At 36.3% G+C, this 22899-nt stretch overlaps 1 protein-coding gene across 8 annotated transcripts in view; it reads left to right on the top strand.

Moving 5' to 3' along the window:
* Window positions 1–22899, top strand: part of WDR17 (WD repeat domain 17) — a 58732-nt gene that overhangs the window by 13289 nt on the left and 22544 nt on the right. For 6 of the 8 annotated variants that reach the window (XM_042014940.1, XM_042014941.1, XM_042014943.1 and 3 more), the window contains exons 2-12: window positions 5131–5259; window positions 6272–6455; window positions 8203–8433; window positions 11408–11659; window positions 12403–12525; window positions 12860–13047; window positions 14284–14452; window positions 16431–16522; window positions 20694–20776; window positions 21692–21778; window positions 22492–22656. In XM_042014940.1, the coding sequence (XP_041870874.1) occupies window positions 5137–5259; window positions 6272–6455; window positions 8203–8433; window positions 11408–11659; window positions 12403–12525; window positions 12860–13047; window positions 14284–14452; window positions 16431–16522; window positions 20694–20776; window positions 21692–21778; window positions 22492–22656 (1697 nt within the window). In that variant the 5' untranslated portion in view covers window positions 5131–5136. The remainder of the gene's footprint in view (window positions 1–5130; window positions 5260–6271; window positions 6456–8202; window positions 8434–11407; window positions 11660–12402; window positions 12526–12859; window positions 13048–14283; window positions 14453–16430; window positions 16523–20693; window positions 20777–21691; window positions 21779–22491; window positions 22657–22899) is intronic. The other 2 variants (XM_042014944.1, XM_042014945.1) reach the window with 2 other exon arrangements.

Raw genomic sequence — 22899 nt, forward strand, 5'->3', positions numbered from 1 at the left:
CCATATTGCATATGGACTCTTTTGGACAGGTCATACACCACATGGACTACAGACGAAGCACATGAAATACTATATTTTATGACTTAAACATTTTCTTAAAAGACTTTTAAAACTGTGTTCCAAAAGCTGCAGAGAGGACTACCGAACCCTAAATGGGGCCCTGACTGAGGCCTGACACTGCTCGCTGATGAAGATAAGATAAACTGACAGCTCAGGGCTGGGGACATTCACTGAGCACAGGCTTAACACCTCCAAGATGAGGACCACAGCCCCAGGGCTATCAGCTGCCAGGCTCGAACAGACCCTCGCACCAAGGGGTGGAGGGAGGAGAGGCTTTGGGTATCTTGAAAAAGCCTCTGGTCAGAGGTGCAGTGACTGCCCATCCTCCACTGTGCAGAGGAGCCCAGCTGAGGGGTCCTCACTGGGAGGGGGAGAAGCTTATCCACAGCAGGAGGGGTGACATGGCCCATCACAGGGGCTGCCCTCAAAAGGGTCCCCAGACCCTGCACCAGAGCACCAGAGATGATGCAACAGACCCTCAGTGCTGCAAGGGACAGTGTGTCAAGCTGGCCCCTGCAAGGGAGACACGTGGGTGTTCCCACCTGGCCCAAAGCGTATATTAATCCATGGGATTCTGTACTCTTTGGTGTGTGGCAGCGTGTGGCGGCGTGTGGTGTGGCAGCGTGGCATGGCGTGTGGCAGCGTGTGGCGGCTTGGCCACAGCAGCGATGGGGGACCCTCACCACCAGCAGACCGGATGGAGGGGAGCAATGAGACGTCGTTGGGACCCTCAGATGGGCGATTGCTTCCACCTAACCCCTGTCACCTCTCCCTGTTCCCCCACCCCCCACGCACACTTCTTTTTGTATTTCTTTCTCTCTTTCTTTTCTCTTCCCTTCTCTTTGCCTCTTTTACTATTAAATAAAATAATCAATTTTTTGGCAACAACATCTAACCTTGTTTGGTTTTAATCTCATTTCTGGGGATATTTTGAACCTTCTAAGTTCTTTCCAGTTTATGCTCAGAGACATAGCTTGCTTTGCTTTTCTGGGCCTAAACCGGATCGTAACAGCATCTGTTGTTGGTTTTGCTTGATGGTTATACATTTATGGATACTGATAACGTGCAAGCACACATATTGATAATGAAAGTGTTAAGTGAAGGGTTTAAAGAGCTATTATTATTCTACAAGTGTCATTGTAGTGCAATTGGGAGATACAGTGAACAATGAAATACACTGAGTAGCTGGAGCAGAGAAAAAGGAGTTAGATTAATATTAAAATGGTGCCTGTTAAAGAGCTGCAGTTGCCAGGCTACTGACGCTGCAGTTTTCTGTGTGGTGTGACACAATGCTCAGTCTTTTCTCCTGCATCCTGTAGTAACTGTATTATTCTGTGAACATCAAGGTTTAGTTCCTTTATCTGTCAAGTAAAGTGATTTCATTCTACAATCAGAACAATATTTTCCATTTTTGGGACCAGCAATGTATAGGAATGAACATGGAAATTCTAAAATGGTTTGCAAAAACTGATACCTATGCTAAGGTAGGGATTATTAGGCATTTATCTTTAAGTTATTGATATAAATCTAGTCAATTCAGTTGATATTTTTAAATATTTATGATATATCAAATTTCAGTTTTATGTGGTTGGTTGTTGGGGCTTTTTTCTATATTTAGCAACAAGGAAGGGCCTAGAATGTTGCTGCTTCTGCCAACTGAAAAGAAAGGTTTTTGTTGTCCTCCCTCTTTCCTTCATCTCCTTGGAAACTGTGGGCACACACTGCTGGTTTTCCCAATGTGGTATATATTTTTTACATGCACAGGGTTTTTTTCATTGTATACTTAAGAGTCCAATATAATAACTTGTACATCCCTTATTTCAAAATAAAATGCTTTTTTACAAAGTATAAAAGCTCTCCATTGTATAAAAATGCACCATGTGTGAAATCATACGTATTTTCAATTATGCTGCGTTTCCATGTTTTTGTCGTTTTACTCAGGCTGTTCTGATGAATACTTCTTTCTCTTTAATACTCTGCTTACTCTGTTAAGTATGCTTAACAGAAATCTGTAATATTTGAAAAGATCTACAGGAAGCTGCTTTAATGTATGATACCTACGAGAGAGGAAGTCAGTATGCCACACAACTGTCATTTCTTCTTCTAGATACTGTCATACTGAATTTCAAATGTTTCGTCTCATAAAATGGTACATCATTACAAAGAGCAGGAAATAATAGCAAGTTTAAAACAATAAGTGTTAGTAAATAAAATGCAAATTCCTTTCTGTAATAAAGCTCAGAATATTTTATATATGTAGCTTTTTTACATATACTTAAATTGGGAAAATCTAGTCAAAGTTTTAAGAATACTTACTAAGCATGAATTTTTAACTCAGTGAAATAATGATATATTACAGAGCAACATTTGTCATGTAAAATTCAAAAATTTGAACTATTAACAGCATTTTTTATAGAGATTACTGCAGAACCCTACAAGACAAATCTGTTGTTACTCTGAAAGAAAAATCTGTGGAATTCTGTTTTAGCATCTGTAAGAGATCTCAGCTTTACGATTAATTTTACCTGTAATCAAACTGCAAATTAAACAAGACTTAAGTTATATTTTCTTACAGATTAAAACTTCATCAAATCAGGAATTCTTAGCTCCCATATGAGAAAGCAAAAAAGAGTAGCTGCACAAAGTGACAAATCTTTTATTATTATGAAGTAAATACTTGTGTACTAAATAGTACTAGTTCTAGAACTAGTAAATAGTTCTAAATAGTTGTTGACTTTTTATCAATCTTACATTGATGGTTTTCAGGTGGTAAACCCGCAAACTAAACCTACAATAATCTAATATTTTACATCTAATTCTCTTCTACTTCACCATGGCTTTTTTTAACATTCCTTTTCAATTTGCTGACACACCTAGAGTTTTAACCATTGTTTTCCTTGGAATCAAGAACAGAACCCAAAATTTCTAGTTCCAGGTATTCTGTGTTTTCATAAAATAGTTATCTAATCAGCTGGGGGACTTTAATTTCAGAAAAAGTGATTGTTAATGATGCCAGTTATTTTTTCATGGGAACTAGAAGAAGTCTGCTCTGAATGCCCCAAATCCAATTATTTCTCTGCATATGTGATTTATACTTTAATTGTACAGAAGGGACCTCTGGAATTTGTAATTTTACTGAACAGTAAAACAACGCTAACTGGCAAAATTAGAAATTTGGAGGTTATTTTTGCCACTTGATGATGTTGATTCTTTAAATAATTAGATTAATTTCTCTCTGTGGGACTCATATCATTTAGAACATGAGATGGGTTGCAAAGGAGCTGCAAGATGATGCAATTTATGGAAGTGTTCTCTCTAGAATCTCTAATTTGCTGCAGAAGTTGGAAGAATTAATATTATTGACAGACAGAAAGGAAGTCTAATAGCCAAAGCACTTGTCTGCCACAAAGCTGTATCTTGTTTTTCTGTATATTTCTGTTCTGCTATTGCAGTCTCTTTTACCAAAATTTTCAAAGGTTACATGTAAGTATTTCATTTCCTTCAGTCCTTTAGTACTCACTCAGATGTTTAAGCACTTTTACTAGGGTCAGTGATATCTTTGAGATGATCAGTCTCAAACATTCAACTGATCCTGATCTTCTGCTAAAGACACACCCAAAATAAGTTGCTCTCAATTTTTTTTTTTTCACACTTTCCAAAGAGAGAGAAACATGATGTCATGGAATTTTCTGCCTATAATTATTAATTACTGTTTACCTACCAAGCAGATACACCAAGCAGAGGAGAAAAAAAAAATCATTCAACTTTATTTTTATTCCTTGTATATATGCATTAAAACGAAATTTTAATAATATTTAGGCAGCCATTTTTTAGTCATTAGTTACCAGTAGGTTCCTTTGGGTACTGTAGATCACTACTGCAACACCCATATAAATTTTGCTCTGTATGTGCCTTAATACTAACGTTGTCCAGAAAAATATTTCCCCCTCTATACATTTGACATCAAGTAGCTCAAGAGTGATCAACAGCAACATATCTGTGCTCAACTGTTACACAGCCATGCATTGCGTAACCAGCCCTTGTGCTTCATCAACAGTTGCTCCCTCAAAATGCTTGATTGCTTTTGAAGTCTCATTTCTTGTTAATTCCCTTTCCTTTGTGGAGCTTGAAATGGTACCTAACACTTGGTAAATTTAACATAGCTCTCCTTGTTTTTCAGGATTATATTCTTAGCTCTTTGACCTAAAGATGTAATCTTTCATATTCCATGTAATGTTTTTCCACCTAATGCCCCTCAGTTCATTAATCTATCCACAGCATAAATGGACCCTGAGATATTCTGTTACTAAGTAGCATGTTGACATTATCCAGAATGAAATGTGGGCTAGGTAAATAATTGGTCTGGTCCAGCAAAACATTTCTTGCATTTTTATGTTGAAGTCAGTTTTCTCACTCTGAGAACAGCTGGTACTGTGAGACTTGTTTTGGACATAGAAAGCATAGTTTGCTATTCAGTAATGTTGCCCTAAGCTTTGCTTTTGATTCTTTACAGCTCACTTCAACTTTTTTGTTAAATGGTAATTATTAAGAAAATTTAGAAAGCTTCTCCAGAAAGGATGATAATAAAGAGGATAATATGATAAATAGCTGTTCTATGCAAATGGTTTGAAGACCTTGTTACATGTTGGTTTTATTTAAAACTATTAGTATATGGTTTATTTTATGTGGCTGTCAGTGGGAGATGAATGGGAGAGCAGAGAAGGCATTAAACTGTAATAGAGAAAGTACTGAACCAGACCGCAGAAGAAAATGAACATGATGAACAATTTCAGCTAGTACAAATCAAGAAGTATTCAAGTTTTTATGGGCTGCCCACCCCCCCTTTTTCTTCCAAATGTATTCTTGTGAATGGTATTAGGCACCCTTTCTTGTGTGGCACTGAAACCTCTGAACATCCTGCTTGGCTTTATTTCAGATACATTCATTTGTACCTCAGGCGAGTTATATTTTTAAAGTAGACATGTATAAATTATTTATGGGAATAAAAATGTATTATTCTATTCTTTAATATTCTGTCATCCTGTAGTCTCATGAATTTCTGTTTTAAAGGCAAAAATGTCACATGTTAAACAAGTGGGACTTTTAGCTGCTGGATGTCAGCCATGGAACAAGGATATATGTGCTGCTAGTGGGGACAGATTTGCCTACTGTGCTACCCTTGCTGTTTATGTTTATCAGGTAAGATCATTCTTGTTTATCAGACTAGTTACATTTTTATGTTGCTGTTGATCTCACTTTGAACCCTTTCGATAAATGTTTCTGCAATGCTTTTGAAAGTATGGTTGCTGCTGAGAAAATGTCTATGTAAAGCTCAGTATTCCATTCAAGATACCCCTGAAGTTGTATGTGTCCAGAATTATTTTTAGAAGACAGGCTCACAGTGCAGTAAACATTTGAGATGAATGAAGTTCAGTGATAGAAGACTGGGTTCTGAAGGAGAAATGAAACAATTCCACAATTCCATTTAAAGCTGTACTATAAAATAGTCTTTTGCACAGTAGATTAAAATTGTTCAAAGTTGTGGATTCAATGGCCCACCTTTATTTGATTTGGAGCCTGATCTCCTCAGTACTGTGGTCTGCTGAAGTTTGCAGTTGCTGTATATCAACACCTAACTAAAAAATAGAAATGCTGTGACATAGAATTTTCAGATTGAGAAATATGTGAGGAAATATAGGATGCACTTACTATAATTTTAAGAGTTATACCGGTGTAGGATTAAAATAAACAAAATTTACTGTGTCATATTTGGCGTGGTTTTTTAATACATTTTAAACTCTACTAAGTAATTAAAAATAATGACAAGGATTTCAAACTCTCTTTTGTTGTCTTTTTTATGTTCTATCCTGTTTAACCCCTTGGAGATTAGTAAATGGTTGTTACCATGCCTATAAATAAAGCATTTTAGGATTGTTTGAGTACACTTCTCAATGAAATATAATAATTTATAAGTGACAAGAGAATAGAAGTAAAACTAGTTTTTGGATAGTTGGATATTGGACAACCTTTCTGTCGAAGTCAAATGTATGAGAATTTATTTTATTGAGATATGAGGTGCTGGCAATTGGTAATGCACTATAAATTCATCTGTAAGTCTAATACTGTTATATGAAATATTCTCCAACCCAAAGATACTTTAAGTAAGTTTACAAAAAATGTATCTCTAAAATGAATTTTACTATTTGTTTAGCTGGATCACCGATACAATGAATTCAAGCTCCATGCGATTATGTCTGAGCATAAGAAGACAATCACAGCCATATCTTGGTGTCCCCACAACCCTGATGTGTTTGCAAGTGCCAGTGCAGATAGTTTAGTGATCATTTGGAATGTGAATGAACAGAAAGTTGTGGCCAAGCTGGACAATACAAAAGGTATTTTAGACATGGAGAATTATTTGATCCATACAGCTTGATCCATGGGTATGAGAAATACTTGATACAGTGTAAACTCTATAGTTGGTTGGCCAGAGTTTTAACAATTGCCTAACACAATATTCTTGTCAGATTTGTTGCAGTTCATTCTAGAAAATAAAGATAGTGTGTTTGAGTAAATTGCTGTGAACTGTCTTGTATTTGGTAAAGAAAGATGTTATTCTTTTTTTTCTAAAGAAGCTGACCAGTTCAAGAATTAACTTTGCTAGTGTTATCTTGTTGAGCAGGGGAAAAAAAGTCCAACATTATTTTCATCACTGTATAAAACGATAAATAATTAAATTTTAAACTAATAAATTTCAATATAACTTTAGCTAAGTGAAAGTAAATAAAAGGTAGCCTTAACAGATTCAAGTACAAATCATCAGTGAATTTGAACAGCAGCTTTTGTTAAAATACCCTAATGCTTGTCTACCTGAATCTTGCCTCAGGCCTTGAAATTGCTGGAGATTGTATTAAAAGTCTAGAGGGTTAAGTATCCATGTTACAGTCATATTTCCCTGCCCGGTTCTGATTTATTCCATTTAGTCAAAACAAGTGCCTGTATTTTTGTTCTTACAGTCAATCTTGTCAGGTGACCTTGGCTCCTACATTTGCATTCCTGGAAAGCAGATGTAACCCAAGAACAGTCCAAGTCTCAGGATCTAATAAGCCATTTTGGGACTCCCTACTCTGTTCTCTCCAGAGCATTTAGGGATACTTCTGGAAATCTTGTACATCTTGGATGTCATGCAAAAGAAAACTCCACAGTAATTTAATCTATTCTAAAAGAAATATTGTATCAGTTTATGCATGAATATAAATGCTAGTACTTATTTTTCAATACCTTGCTTGTTTAAAAATCTACTTTAGCCAATGACTACACATGGATAAAGTGTTGTTATTACTATTTTAATATTTTTAGAAACTAATTTAAGATAATATGTTTAAACCTTCTATTGGTTTCTCTTTTAGTCCCTTTTACATTGCCATGTAAAAGTATCTAAATACAGTTTTAAGTTTCAGCTTGAGGAATTTATCTTACTGTCGTTTATTCCTTTAGGCACATATTATTAAATTATGAGGATGATGAGGATTGGAGACATTAAGATCAAAATTCTTAAATAGGACTGCCTACAGTTTGATGTTAGGCAACTGAATTAAAACTGTCATGTATCCCGAAAGAAGCTATCAAAAGTTCCCTTTTATTACAGAGCTAGCTTTCAAATTTTGTCTCAGATTTCTGCTTCTGTTATATTTATCTCTAAATTTCTTTGTATTTTGCTAAAATAGGCATTTTGAAATTCTCAGTATTTTACTAGCTTAGTAGCAATTAACTTACAGTAAAACATAGTGGTGAATGAAATTCTGAATGAATGAAAGTATTTTTCACATCTCTTTGCAGGATCAGTTCTCTTTCAAATGTGTGATTGTCTTTGGCACCGATGAAGTATAGATATCATTAAATACAGCCCATCAAAATAGTGTAAAAGTAATTTGGGAAGTAATTTTACTTCCTACCTATGGAAGTCTGTAGTTTACTTTTACACTGTAAGATGTTCATGCAGTTCTCTATATTTCAGTCTAGTAATTTTTGCATAGAACAATTATTTCTACTGTTTTTCAAGACAATTGCTCATAGCAGCTCAAGGAATACTACACTGAATTTCGTATCCTGGTTCTTATAAGGTTTACCTGTATGTTTCAGGAATTCCTGCGTCACTTAGCTGGTGCTGGAATGCAGGTGATGCAGTTGCATTTGTGTCCCACAGAGGTCCGTTGTATATTTGGACTATCTCAGGACCGGACAGTGGGGTAACTGTACATAGAGAAGCACACAGTTTCTTGTCAGATATCAGTCTGTTTAGATGGCATCCAAAGAAAAAAGGAAAGGTGGTATTTGGACATACTGATGGAAGCCTATCTATTTTTCAACCAGGTAAAAACTCATATGGTAAAATATTTATATTTTTATATGTATCTCTTGTTTTTCTGTATGCATGGAATTCTGCACTTTTAAAAATTAGATTCTATAATGTACGTACATATATAAAACTTGTTCTTGATTCATAATAGTCCTACTTCCTACCATATCACAAAAATATGATTTCTTAGATAAAGAGTGTAGGGTATTTCTCCTCCCTTTTGTGACCAAGATAAGACTGCAATTTTTCACTACTACAATATACACATTTTTTTGGAGGGTGATAACAGCCATGATCTTCTACTGAGCTATATTTCCCTGCAAGTTTATTTTTCTGAAAGACTTGAATCTTTTGTTTACTTTCTTACTTTTGCATTTATTGTGGAGTCCTCTGTTTCATATTTTAGAGTCCCCTGCAATTTTATAGGTAGATCCTCGTGTCACACTTAATATTATCTTCATGGTTCTGTTCTGTCAAAGGATAGATGGGAAAATATTTATGTCTTTTTGTCTTAAATCCACCATGCACATTTGTGCATACTTTATAAGTAGTCTAGTTGTCTGCTAAGAAGGTGTCATAAGCTCATTTGAAGGTAAAATTTCATTTGTTTTCATAATTTTCTTCAAAGACAGATGTCTGTATTAGGTTGAATATTTCAATTTTTTTTCCTGACTACTTCTTTTTCCTCGAGTAAAAACTGATTTCCAACTTAGTGAGAAAAACTGTTAAGTAATGTGTTAATTTTACATAAAGTTGTTCTCCAACAGCCATGCAAAATTTATTTTCCTTCAGTTCACTCAACTAAGTTGTCACACAGGATGTCACACAGAATAGATTCCCTTGCTTCTGTAGTGCTGACTGAATTAGCACTGGCATTGGGAAAAGGATATCTATTTTATTACGACATCATCTAAGTATTTATCAGACTGAGGCTTTTCATGAAGTCTGTCTAGAATTATTTGAATATGAAAACAGAAATAATAAAAAAAATATTTAAAATACCAAAATTATGTTCTGCAACTGAAAATATAACACAGGCTGAAAAAATTTAGGCAGTGGCAGTTTTGTATGTACCACAATTCAAGTTGCTGTAAAAAAATTGTTTAAGGAAAATTATCCATTACTGCTGGGGATAAAACTATTTGCATCAACGTGAAATTTAGATTAGATTATCACAGGAATTCTTCCTTTCTCTGTATTTAGGATAGTTTTCCTTATTATTGTAATATTACATATCTTTATTAAAATAATTTTAGAATTTTAAAAAAACCAAACATGCAAGTTATTTCCTGTTCTTAACGTACATAAGAGTCTTCATTTCCAATAGAGAAATAAAATTTGAAAGTTTATTTGAAGCTGGGTGAAAATTTTCTGCATAAATAGCAGACTGTGAAATGTGTTTTTCACTGTTGTTGCCTACTTAGTTTTCTCTCCTATGGCTGTATTTTTGACTATCCATTAATGTATCAGAACATTTAGTGTAAAGAAAATATATGGAAGAATTTAAGATTAGTACCCAGTTTTTAGGGAGATTCAATGCAGTCATATAGAGCCAAATGTTTTGTACTATTTTTCCTTTCATTTGTTATCAAAATAAGCACAGCTTACTTAAAAGACCTATGACTCAGTTGCATGATTCATACTGTTCATGTCTTCTTTTAATGGAAAACAAAATTTAACAATTAGGGTTTTCATGAGGCTTGCTTTTAGACTTTTTTTTGAAACACAGGTAAAACTGAATAGCTCCTAGATACATGCTCTCTCATACTCTCCCACCAGTTGATTGTGCTTTCTTGGGGCTGAAGTGTTTGAGTATGGCTGGTTTCAATCACTCGAGGACTTACTGCTTTTAGTTCTTGTATAGCTAACTGAAAAATGACAATTCAGCTTTGTTGTCAGTTCTTGTTTTTCATTTCGATGTTGACTTGCAGTAAAACAAAAATCTGAGCTGAAATATAAGCAGAGGACATTTAAAAAAGTGAGAATCCTCAAGTTTTTGGCAAATTAAAGTAGTTATCATACTTTTGATGTTATTCCCAATGCTTCAGAAGAGTGAAAAGAAATGGAATGGAGAAACTGGTTTGTGCTGTTAATTGTTGTGCAGTCTTAAATTATTTCTCCCATTTCTGGTACCTGATTTTATAAAGTTGGCCTAGATGTAATGTGTATGAACCAGTACCAGCATTAAAAATTAGTACCAGCTGAATAATGGAAGATGTCAATTTGTTATTTCTAGAAAACAGTATTTTCTTTTTTTTCTAGTATAAGATCACAACTTCAAAAATACATTTATTCTATTATATACTATTTCATTTGGACTGTACACTGTCTTATAAAACTAAGATTCATCTCTGTAAAAATAAAAGTGGGAAATAAATATGATGTTAAAAAAATGTGAGTTTTGATAATATGGATCATCAAGTGAAATACATCATCTTTTTGTAGGTGTCAGAATAGATATTTAGTGGTCTGTTTAATTTAGTGGCTACAGAATCTATAAAGACTTCATGGTTGCACACATAGTTTTGCAGAAGAAAAAATGGTTTTTCAGAAAAACCTTTACTACCACAGTGGTTTCCTGGTTCATACTGCCTTCATTTTGCCTGTATTTGTTGTGGTGTGCAGATTTACTTACACTCAAATGGATTCTATTTTATGCTGTGCTGCAGCCTTTACTCATAGAAATTATTAGAACGATGTATATGATTTACCATACTTTCCTTTCCTATAAAATTATGTTAATAAACCTGACAGCTGTTTCTGTTCTCTGCGGTATTGAACATAAAATCAAATCTGATGGAAAAAGAAATACTCTAAATCAAGTACTGCAAAGGCAGCTTCATTAATTTCACTGGTGCAGACAAGAGAGCAGGCTAGTGAAAATTTCAAGGAGAGAGAAAAAATTATGTTTGTCAATTAACTTGTAATTATTGAAAGGATATACTTGATTTAATTTTTAAATAATCTGTTTTCTCATGCACTTTAAAGGTTCAAAAAATCAGAAACATGTCTTAAGACCAGAATCTCTTGAAGGAACAGATGAAGAGGATCCAGTTACAGCTCTGGAGTGGGACCCTTTGTCAATGGACTACCTTCTTGTTGCTAATTTACATAATGGTATTCGACTAGTTGATTCTGAATCTCTGTCCTGCATCACAACTTTTAGTTTTCCCAGTGCAGCAGCATCTGTTCAGTGTTTAGCCTGGGTTTCTAGTGCACCTGGAATGTTTATAACTGGAGGTAAGGCTTTTATTTCCTGATTTATACAAAGATAATAAATACAGAACTGAATCTTCAAAACTGATACTCCAAGTTTGATTTTTCTGTTTTGTAACATTTTTACAAGTAGACGCATACATGAATTGTACAAAAACAGACCATAATACAAAATCAGAAAATAATAAAACTACACTGAGCAGTTTTTACATGTTTTAAAAATTTTAACTACATAAGTATGTGACTTTCTGCTTTTTTTTATGCTAAATAATATTTTTCTCATGCACACTTTAGCAACAAATATATGAATTCCTTTGCGAATAGGAATAAAAATGCATTTTACTAATTGATGTCACTTCAAAGATTTAGAAAATTAAAAGAGGAAAAGAACCTATTTCCTTCTTTTCTATGTCACAGACATTATGGCTCAGGTTGAATAAATGAATAAGGAAACTAAGACTCGCAGAATGTTTTATAATGAGAGAGGTTCCATAGAATTTACCTATGTTTAAATAGCTAGTTTTAATAATGATTGTTAGTAGTGATATGGCCGTGGTGGTAAATGGAGGATAAATAGGCTGCCATTCATGTTGCACTAGGTGATCTCCAGAGGTGCTCTCCAACCCTAACTATTCTGCGATTCTATGGAGTTGTCAGTACCTGCTTATAAAATTCTTCTTAGGACTTGAAGTTTAATTCATTGTTGTATTTTTGCATAAATCAGTCCTCAAACTCATACCTCTGTGTTCTGTCTTTTTAAACCTCAGATTCTCAGGTTGGTGTGTTACGTGTTTGGAATGTTTCACGTACAACACCTATAGATAATTTTAAATTGAAGCAAACTGGTTTCCATGGCTTGCATGTGCTAAGTTCTCCTCCAAAGAAAAAGTGTAAGTGTAAATTTGATTGCTATTCATTGTACTGGCCGCAGCTTAAGAAAATCTTATTTATGAGTCTTGTTATGTCCAGATCAGTCTCTGTAAGGTTGGTCAGCTCTTTAGTTCTTAATTAAAGTACCTTCTGCTGCTAGTGGACTAAACAAATGCATAAAGGATCAAGCACCTTATAAGGTCCTTCTGTAGTAGGCCAGGCTTCATACAGGAATTCTCAATTTCTTTTGTTTTAAATCTCATAGGAATACAAGCATTTTACTCTTTATAATTTTACTTATTATTGAAATAAGAAATAATATTTTCTTATTGTCTTTTGCTTTGTATTGTTAAGCATGTTCATCAGAGTATCCTACTAAAAATCACCATACATCTTCAACAAGTGAGGCTGTTCCTCCTCCAACTTTAACCCAAAACCAAGCATTTTCTCTTCCTCCTGGTCATACCGTCTGTTGCTTCATGGATGGTGGAGTGGGGCTTTATGACATGGGAGCCAAAAAGTGGGATTTCCTTAGAGATTTGGTATGATTCATCTCTGTCTTTGAAATGAAAGTTTATTTGTCTTATGCACTTTCTTCCGACAGCAAAAAAACTGGAGAATGAAGTCTTTGCAGTACTGTAAAGCAGTTTCTATTGTTAAAAAGAGCCTAAATTTCTAGGAAACAAAATGACAGTTCTGAAGTTTAAAATAATCTTTTATTGCGGATGACTGAATTCTGTTGGAAGTATTCTGACAGGTTTTTTTTAAACCACAGATAAAGATTTAAGGACTTGGGTTTTGTTTGTTTATTTTTTTAACTGAAATTTTAGTTTGATGGCCTGCTCAGAAATTTTCTCTAGAGGGTTTTCTATAACTCAGAATAGAAGTTTGAGTCAAGTCAGAGAGATATATGGTGAAGGCACTCAGTTTAACATTACAAAGACTGAATTATTAAATTTTCTTTGAAGCTAAAATTCAAAAATGGGTTTAACACAGATGACCCTCTTCTTCACCAGGCTTTTGGTGATTGAGGTTCTTGATGATTTTTCTCTTTTCCTTTTTCATTGAAAAAAAAACTCCAAACAAACAACACCCAAATAATTTTCAGCTGTGCTCCCATATGTGTTTGAATAGAGGGTGCTGGTTGGCTTTCTCTTTCCATTTTTATTGGGTTTGGTTCTATAAAGAAACTGAGGCTTAAAATAAATTCTTACGTAATACCTGTGTTTCATATATTTGTAGATTTTAATTCTACAAATGCATGTCATGGAAAACACCCAATTGATACATGAAATCTCTAATGGATTGAAGTTTAAGCTGCAATAGATCATAGACTGTATCTAGGAGCACAGAATATTCAGTGGGGTACTAGACAACTTGTGGAACATGTTCAACATACAGAGCTTTACTTTTTCAGTCAGGTGCTTTTTACCAAAAGGGAAAAACTATTCCTTTTTTTTTTTTATTAGTTTTTTTTTTCTTAGTTTTTTTAATTAAATTTTTTAGCAACTTAGTTCCAACAGAAAATGCTAACACGTTCCTGGCACTGTGTACCCTGTTGTTTCATGAAGGAATTTTTCTGATTTTCATAATAATCTCTGAAAGAGCATGTTATAGTCCAAGTTATTTTATGCTATTTAATTTTGACCGATAAGGCGAACTCTTAATTGACCTGACAGGTAAATTAAGTACAATGTATTTTAGAGCTTGATCTAGAGTTGGACTTATGAAAAACATCAAATGTAATAAAAATGGATTAAATATTTGTTTCATTTAAGGGACATGTTGAGACCATCTTTGATTGCAAATTCAAACCTGATAACCCTGATCTTCTTGCTACAGCTTCATTTGATGGCACAATAAAAGTTTGGGACATAAATACTTTATCAGCGGTTTATACATCTCCTGGTAATGAGGGGGTTATTTATTCCATTTCTTGGGCTCCAGGTAAGAATATTTTGCTGTATGTCTAAATGTTCTTTGAATTAGCATTGACTGCGGAATTTCTCATAGAAAAGTATTAGTTTTATATAGAAGGGCATCATATAAGGTTTAAATAAAACTTAATTGTCTGTGAAACCAGAAGAATTCAATGCTTCAGACCTTGCTGAAGCTTACCCTTCTGAGTAATGCTCCAAGTATTTCATACTCAGAATGGAGGGAGGGAAATCTCCAGAACATTGCTAACATGTCATTACACAAATGACAAAATGACTTGCTTTGCATGAGAAGCAGTTACTTAAAGGAATTCAGTTTATATTTTGGGCTGAAATAATGGAACATATGTATTTAGTTTTTATTTTTTGTGTAGGAGTCTACTCACTGAAGAACTCTGATTTTACCCTATTAGAATAGGAAGTGTCTTTTCTGCAAAGCGTCTGCTTTTTCTTAGAGAAATCACTGAAGTCAGTAGGAAATTTTGTTTTCAAAACTGTTCTGCAACCCTCTTTGGTGTACCTGAAAAAACACTTCTGACAGTTGTCAATAGTTGACAATAGGTTGACTTCCTTGTTGTGTTTTAGTTCTTTGGACAGCAGATGCATTTCTTTAAAATCTAAGTAATTAATCTCTCTGTTCTCACCTGCACTTTTAAACTCTTAAGAAATAGAATCACACAATCACCAGCTGGAAGAGACCTCAATAATAACTGACAGGAGAAAAATATTGTGACGGGAAGCTTAATGTAGTCTGCATACATGAAATGAATTTGCACTTTTTCATTTCAGAGAGTCTCTTGGACCTTGTTGCTCTTCAGAAATAATTTACCTTGCTATATGGCAATTATGGCAATATGAAATATGGTGCTTATGTTTGGTTATTTAGCTTTGAAATTTAAATTCAATTTGTAGTTGTATCTCACATTGAATGAATGGTTTGTCTACTGGAGGAGGGGTGTGGGGTTGTTGCTTTTTGGTTTTGCTTTTTTTAAAAAAAAAGTAAATTGGAAGCACGTGCTTCAACTTTGTTCCTTACCATCCTGTCCAAAAGCTCCTGTCCCTCCCAGCCAGAACTTTTGCTGCTTCTTTCACCTTACTCCCAGACAGTTCCTATCTGCCTTGTACTTTGTTCCTAATATATAATCTAATGCATGCCACCATTTTTTTGGTCTCAGAAGACCTTTGAAAAAAGTGGTTACTACTTTTTCTTTTTTCTCCCCCATCATTCTCCTACCTGAGTCTATTCCCATTTTATATATTTACCTTGTTAGACTCCTCCTGCATAGATTGTCTTTTCTGCCTCTGAAGCTTGGAATAAAATAACAGTCAAGACTTTCCTATAAATCTGCTATTTATTAAAAGCATAGCTATATTAGGATAGAGTCACTGTGGTGAGGAGAATTTGGTGACTTTTGGATTAGACCTGAACTGAATTTTCGGGTTCTCACTGTGGAGTTTTGTACTCATATTTTCCACCCTGTAGAGTTTGGTTACAGATTCAGGTACGTTCTTGACGGTCTTAGATGCAGTAATGGTGCAAGATTAAGAAAACAAAATACTCTTAGATGTTCTGTCTCATTTTTATGATTTGTCTTATTACATAGGGAACTTTAAAGGAAAATGGTCTAGTTGCTACAATTTAAGCTTGAAACATTGAGATTACCTCTCAGTTTGAGTCATATGCATCATGATCATTAATTTCTTACATGCAAGACTTTCAGCAGGCAGTAAGATACTTTTACAGCAATACAATTTTTATTTGACCATTCCTCAAAGCAGGAATGCAGAAAAACAGGTCAGGCTTTCATTGAAATTGGTGTTTGTGACTTAGTAGCAAATGCTGGCCTTAAACTATGGAAAACTCATGTCTGTGTGCCATTGATGTTTTCTGTTCATTTTACATTTCTTTAATTTAAAGTAGAACCACCGTCAAACAATATTGTGATTATATAATTATTGTAATATTTTACAAACATCTCTCTTTAAAGGAGATCTGAACTGCATAGCAGGTGGAACATCCAGAAATGGCGGCTTTATCTGGGATGTTCGAAAAGGCAAAATTATAACCAGATTCAGTGAGGTAAGATGAGATTACTTCTTTTTTTGTCTATATGAAATGTAAGGTAGTCATTCCCTCTAGTGTCCATAATTAGAGATGGCCAAAGTTCATATGTTTTTAAAAGGTGCTTTAGTATAAAAAACTATAGAATTATGTGTGTACCAGTTTACATGTGTGGCAGAAGTATTTTTACTCCCTCAGACTTGATTTGTGATATGAGAGTGGTGAAGCACCAGATGGACTCCATTATCTTAAAATTGGTCCTGTAGGGATGCATGGCAAAAGCATAGCTGACTCCTTCTTAACTGTGTAAACATATATGGACATACAGACTCAGCTTCAAAAGGAAAACTGTGCTCTGTATTTTCAAACATAAGGGCCAGAAGAAACTTTCAGTCCCTAAAGTCTAGATCAATAAAGGTCCATTTCTCAGCACACTAAGCAGTATGACTCATTTAGCAGCTTGCCTTGGATTAGCTGAAATCTATCCAGGCATTTTTAAGTCCTGATATAATAGCATAATTTTTATTGGCAGAAGGAGCTGTGTAATACTATGCTGTAGTATTTTACACTCTTTTGTGTATTCCTAGTATATAGCTGTGATCGCCAGATTATACAGACATAATTATTTAACTGTAGGATCTGCATCAATGTACAAGGGATGCTCTTTGAGAAGAGAAGTGAAGGAGTGAGGAGAGGTACAAGCAGAAACCTTCAGGAGTTCTGGGATTCTGACACTGGTATTTGCATTTGTGCTACTAAATATCTGATACAGGTCCCACTTAAATCTTCTCATACCACAATTTTTCATGCCCACTAACTTCATTATTCCAACAAGTAACTAACCTTTATTCAGAATCACTGAATGAGTAAGGTTGGAAGGGACCACAGTGGGTCATCTGGTCCAACCTCCCTGCTCAAGCAGGGACATCCTAGAATGCATTGCACAGGATTGTGTCCAGATGGCTCTGGAGTATCTCCAGAGAGGGAGACTCCACAACCTCTCAGAACAATCTGTTCCAGTGCTCGGCCACATACACAATTGAGTTCTTCTTCATGTTCAGTTGGAACTTCCCATGCATCGGTTTCTGCCCATTGCCTCTTATTGCTCAGCACCACTGAGCAGAGCCTGGATCCATCCTCTTGACACCCTCCCTTCAGATACTGACAGACATTGATGATCACTTCTCTGTTGTGAATTCTCAAGACTGAATAGGCCCAGCTCTCTCAGCCTTTTCTTGTAAGAGAAATAATTTTTATTGTCTCCCATTGGACACTCTCCAGGAGCTCCATGTCTCTCTTGTACTGGGGAGCCCAGAACTGGACACAGCAGTCCAGGTGAGGCCTCACCAGGGCTGAGTAGAGGGGCAGGATGACATTCCTTGACCTGCTGGAATGCTCTTCCTAATGTACCCCAGGACACAGTCGGCTTTCTTGGTCACAAGGGCATTGCTGGCTCATGGACAGCTTGGTGTCCACCAGGACCCCCAGGTCCTTCTCCACAGAGCTGCTTCCCTGCAGGTTGTCCCCAGCCTGTGCTGGTGCCTGAGGTTATTCCTCCCCAGGACCCTGCATTTGCCTTTGTTGAATTTCAGCTGGTTCCTCTCTGCTCATCTCTCCAACCTGCCAAGGTGCCTCTGAAGGGCTGCAGAGCCCTCTGGGGTATTGGGCACTCCTCCCAGCTTTGTGTCATCACTGAACTTGCTGAGGAGGCATCTGCCCCTTCATCAAGTCATTGATGAACAAACTAAACAATTCTGGGCCCAGTGTTGAACCTTGGGGGCCACCACTAGTGGCAGACATCCAACTAGATCCTGTGCCACTGATTGCAACCCTCTGGGATCTGCTGTTCAGCCAGTTCTCAACCTACCTCACTGTCCACTCATCTGGTCCACACTTCCAGTGTGCAAAGATCTCTTGCCCCCTTTACCCAATTTCTTGCTCATCAGGATGCATTGCTCTTGAGCCTGGAGGAAGTGATCTGGGAATATCACTGGTTCTCTTGGACCCTTCTTCCCTGCAAGGCATGTTCCCATGGAACTGTTCAAAGAAAATCCCTGAAGAGACTAAAGGTAGCTCTGCTGAAGTCTGTGATTGTATCTTACCTGCTGCCCTGCTTCCACCTTGCCTGATACTGAACTCCACAGTCTCATGGTCACTACAGCCAAGGTTGCCCCCAGCCTTCACATCCCTCACAAGGCTTTCCCTGTTTGTTAGTATGAGGTTCAAGCAGCACAAGATCCTTGTGGGATCTTCCACTACCTGTGACAGGAAGATGTCATTAACACTTTCCAGGAATCTCTTGGACTGTTTGTGCTTCTCTGTGTTGCTTCTCCAGCAGATGTCAGAGTAATTAAAGTGCCCCACAAGAAGCAGTGCCTGTGACTTTGGAGCTGCTTCTACCTGTCTATAGAAGGCTTCATCCACTTCTTTTTCCCTATCAGGCAGCCTATAGCAAACACCCACAACAGTGTCTACTATCCAAAACATAAGCTTTTGACTTGCCCATCATCCACCCCAAGACAGAGCTTGATACATCCTAAGTGTTGCCTCACAGAGGGGGCAATTCCACCAATGTCACTTCCTGATCTGTCTTTTTGAAACAGTGTGTAGCCTTTCGTGGCAGCATTCCAGTCATTCGAGCTATCCCGCTGTGTCTCTGTATTCACAGTGCGGTCAAAGGCCTGTGACTGCACATAGATCTCTAGTTCATCCTGTTTGCTCCCCATACTGTGTGTGCTGGGGTACAGGCACTTTATAGAAGTATTTGACTGTGTCCACATCCCAGTGGAGGTGCAAAGGGATGTCCCATAGTCCTGTCTAGTGATTATGTCTTTGGCTGCTTGTGCTTGCTCCAGGTATTGCCTCTTAAGCCTCCTTAAGCTACTAGAGTGGTTTCTGTTGTTCTCTCCTTCCCTACACCTTCTCTCTGGCAAGCCTGGCCCTGGCCTCTTTCCAATCTAGTTTAAAGGTCTCTCAGTGAGCCCTATGAACTCATGAACTAAGGTCCTTTTTCTCCTTTGAGACAGGTGGACCCCATTTGTTGCCAGCAGGCTTGGTGTTGTATAAACTGACCCATGATCAAAACCCCCAAAACTGTGCTGGTAACACCAGTATCAAATCCGGATGTTCATCTGCATGATCTTCCTGTTTCTTGCCCCATCATTCCCTGCAACTGGCAGGACAGAAGACAACACAACTTGTACTTCACATCACTTTACCAGTCGTCCCAAGGCCCAAAGGTCCCTCTTGATTGTCCATAGTGTTCTTTATTTAAGCTTCAGGTTTATATAGTTAGAGATTGCTCATTCTTCAGCTTGACCCAGTTTTATCTCTTGGATCCTGAAGGTTACAGCAGTTTTACAACTGTCCCAGTTTGAGATAAATTCGGAGGAATGTCTGAAATGAACGTCCTCTGATAGAAAGTAGGTTACAGCCACCCTCCCCCACCAGAAGATTCTTCAGAAAGAATTTTCCTCAGAGGAAAGTGAAAAAAAGTTATTTATTTAACAAGCAAAAGAGCATGCAGGCATGGAAAAAAGAATAATGCTAAATAATAAAACCTCTTGCTATGGAGAGAACCTGGTTTCAGAGTCCTTTGTGGGAGGGGCTCTCTCCTCTCCAGAGCTGGGGTTCAGCATGGGCCCCTCTGGGCTGGTGTGTAGAGCCTCCTGGATGATGTTCTGGCGTTGCTGAACAGTCCAGAAGAGAAGAAGAAGCCAAAGTCCCAGGGCTCCGTACTTTAGCTAACAAACAAGAAACTAGCTAAAGGGCAAAAGGAATGTAACCCTTCCCTGCTGCAGAAGTGGAGCAGCCAGGCAGGAGAAGCCAGCGAGCTTATCTGTGTTTTGAACACAAACCGCCGAAAGAATTCCAGCAGCTCTCTCCCCTCTCCCATAGTAGTTTTAAAGGCACAGAACTCCTGTCTGGCATAGGGCAGATGATAGGGAATACAGTATCATACAGTCACCCCAGGACAACTACCTATCTCCATATTCCCGATATTTTGGACTTGGATTCTCAAACATCCAATTGTATTGGGTACTCATTATAATGTGGTTTTGTACAGTATACTGTACTGGGAGAAAAGGTCTGCAGCCCATAGGGGAATAAAGTAAAAAAGATGAGTCAATAGATGAGAGAAAAAGGGGTGAATTATTTCTTATTGATAGGTATTTTGCATTTTTTGAAGCATGGAAAGAATGGAATCTTCTGCATTGCCTGGAGTCATAAAGATTCCAAAAGAATAGCAACCTGCAGCAGTGATGGATTTTGGTGAGTGTTATTGGAAGAAAAAAAAATTGCTAAATGCACTTCTCAAGTCCATAAATTTTGACAGTACTCTCAGTAATTAATTATAAAACTTTTCTTACTGGACAAAACTTGAATTATATTAGTCTTCTGTACTTGTTAGGGTATGTTTTTCATGATTTTAAGGAAAAAAAAAAAAGGAATGTTTTCAAAGGAATAGTGTCTAAGACACTCTAATAGTAAAACTAAGTACTGATTTTTATTTGGACCAGAATATCTTCCTATGTTTCTTATCTGTAGAGGACACTTTTCAAAAGCCATCCAATTTGCTTGTCTTAATTTTTAATTTTTTTTTTTTAGTTTTTTAGTTTTTTGTTTCAAGGACTAAAAAGTACTATTTTAGAATGAAGTAATTACAAGTGTACTATCACAGGAGTATAATAACTCATTTCTAAAAACACATGAATATCTATTGAGACCAATTTTGCATATATTGTGTTTCAGTACATTTTAAAAATCCTTCTTCATTAGTTTCCTCTGCTACCTGTGTCATTCCAGCTCAAACATAATGAGCAGAAATTTTAGAAAACAATCAGCTTCTTTTTTTTTTTTAATTCCTAAAGATCTATTTGTACCTTAAAGCCATGACTAAAACTTTGATTTTGGGCTATGGGGATCCTTTCACAATAGAGGTACTATGGTGAATATCTTTAAAGCCACTCTGAAGAAACATAGAAAATGAAGTAGAGTTAGATGTTGTACAATCAACATCCAGTTAGATGTTGTAATTGAGGGGCTGATATTATTTGTGGCTATTTCTCCTATTCTTTGTGTATATCTTTTTGCTATCTGGCTTATTTGCACAGAATAAAACTTAATTTTGGATAGCCTACTCAGAGTGTATTTTTGCTTATAATAATACATTGTAATTGGTTTCAGTATTATTCGAACCATTGATGGCAATGTTCTTCACAAGTACAAACACCCAGCTGCAGTGTTTGGCTGTGACTGGAGTCAAAACAACAAGTAAGTAAAAATTAACCCAAAGAATTGACAATATTTACTATTTAAATTGATTACCAGCAAAGTAACACAAAGTTATCTAGAATGTGATATTCACTGTGATAGTGAAACACTGAAGTTATCTGTTCCACAGTAGGATACGCCTATAGCAGCTCTCTATTCCCAGTAGTATATTTCATTGACCACCATGAACTTCCTTAATTTTCAAAGGAGGATCATTTAATATTGATGAGAGAAAAAAAATTATCTAGCTGAATATATAATGGGTAGGAGAAAAAAACAGACATTCAAAACCAGGAACGAGGGTTTTAGACTGGTGTCCTTGGAATGGCTGCTAAGGTGAAGATGTAGCAGACAAGTAAATACATTATGATTATATGTAAATTTTGTAGATAATTCCTAAAAATGACATGAGAACTTTGTGTCAAAAAAAAAAGTTATATAGTAATTCAGTCTATTAATAGTTGTGTATTGGGTGCATGGTCATACTGCAGTGCAAATACTATTCCCCATTGCAACTAATGGATCTTTATCAGGTTTTTTTTCTGATTTAGTTTATTTAATTGGATTATCAATAGCTACATCTTGAAGAGATGAAGGAGAAGCAAAAATATGCTATTTTTTAAAAACATAGTTGAAAATTGCACTTTTTTTTTTTTTTTTTAATTTAAAAAGACATTGGCCATCTCTGTGATTTTGCTGTTTTTATTTTGCAGAGATATGATAGCTACTGGTTGCGAGGATAAAAACGTTCGTGTTTACTACTTGGCAACCAGCTCTGATCAACCACTGAAAGTTTTTACTGGGCATACTGCAAAGGTGTTTCATGTACGGTGGTCTCCTCTCAGAGAAGGAATCCTCTGCAGTGGCTCTGATGACGGGTTAGTATTTCTGAACAATTAGAAAACTTAAACCTCAAGCAGGAGTATTGGAGAAACTTAAGATCTTTACTTGTAATGGTGTTGTGAATACTTAATCTAAATCTCTGCCTTGTTCAGATTCAGGCTTTAGCTTTATTCTTAGCTTTATGTAGTATTTGGGCAGCAGGATCATTATCTAAAATTGTCACAACTGCTGTAGTTGGGCAAGTTTCCAAATGCTTTCCCAAGAGTAGGGTCAATGCC

Source organism: Corvus kubaryi, unplaced genomic scaffold (assembly GCF_017639235.1).
Source record: "Corvus kubaryi isolate FWS band 111438036 unplaced genomic scaffold, C.kubaryi_AGA036_p1.0 split3-131, whole genome shotgun sequence".
In the NCBI taxonomy this organism is placed as follows: domain Eukaryota; kingdom Metazoa; phylum Chordata; class Aves; order Passeriformes; family Corvidae; genus Corvus; species Corvus kubaryi.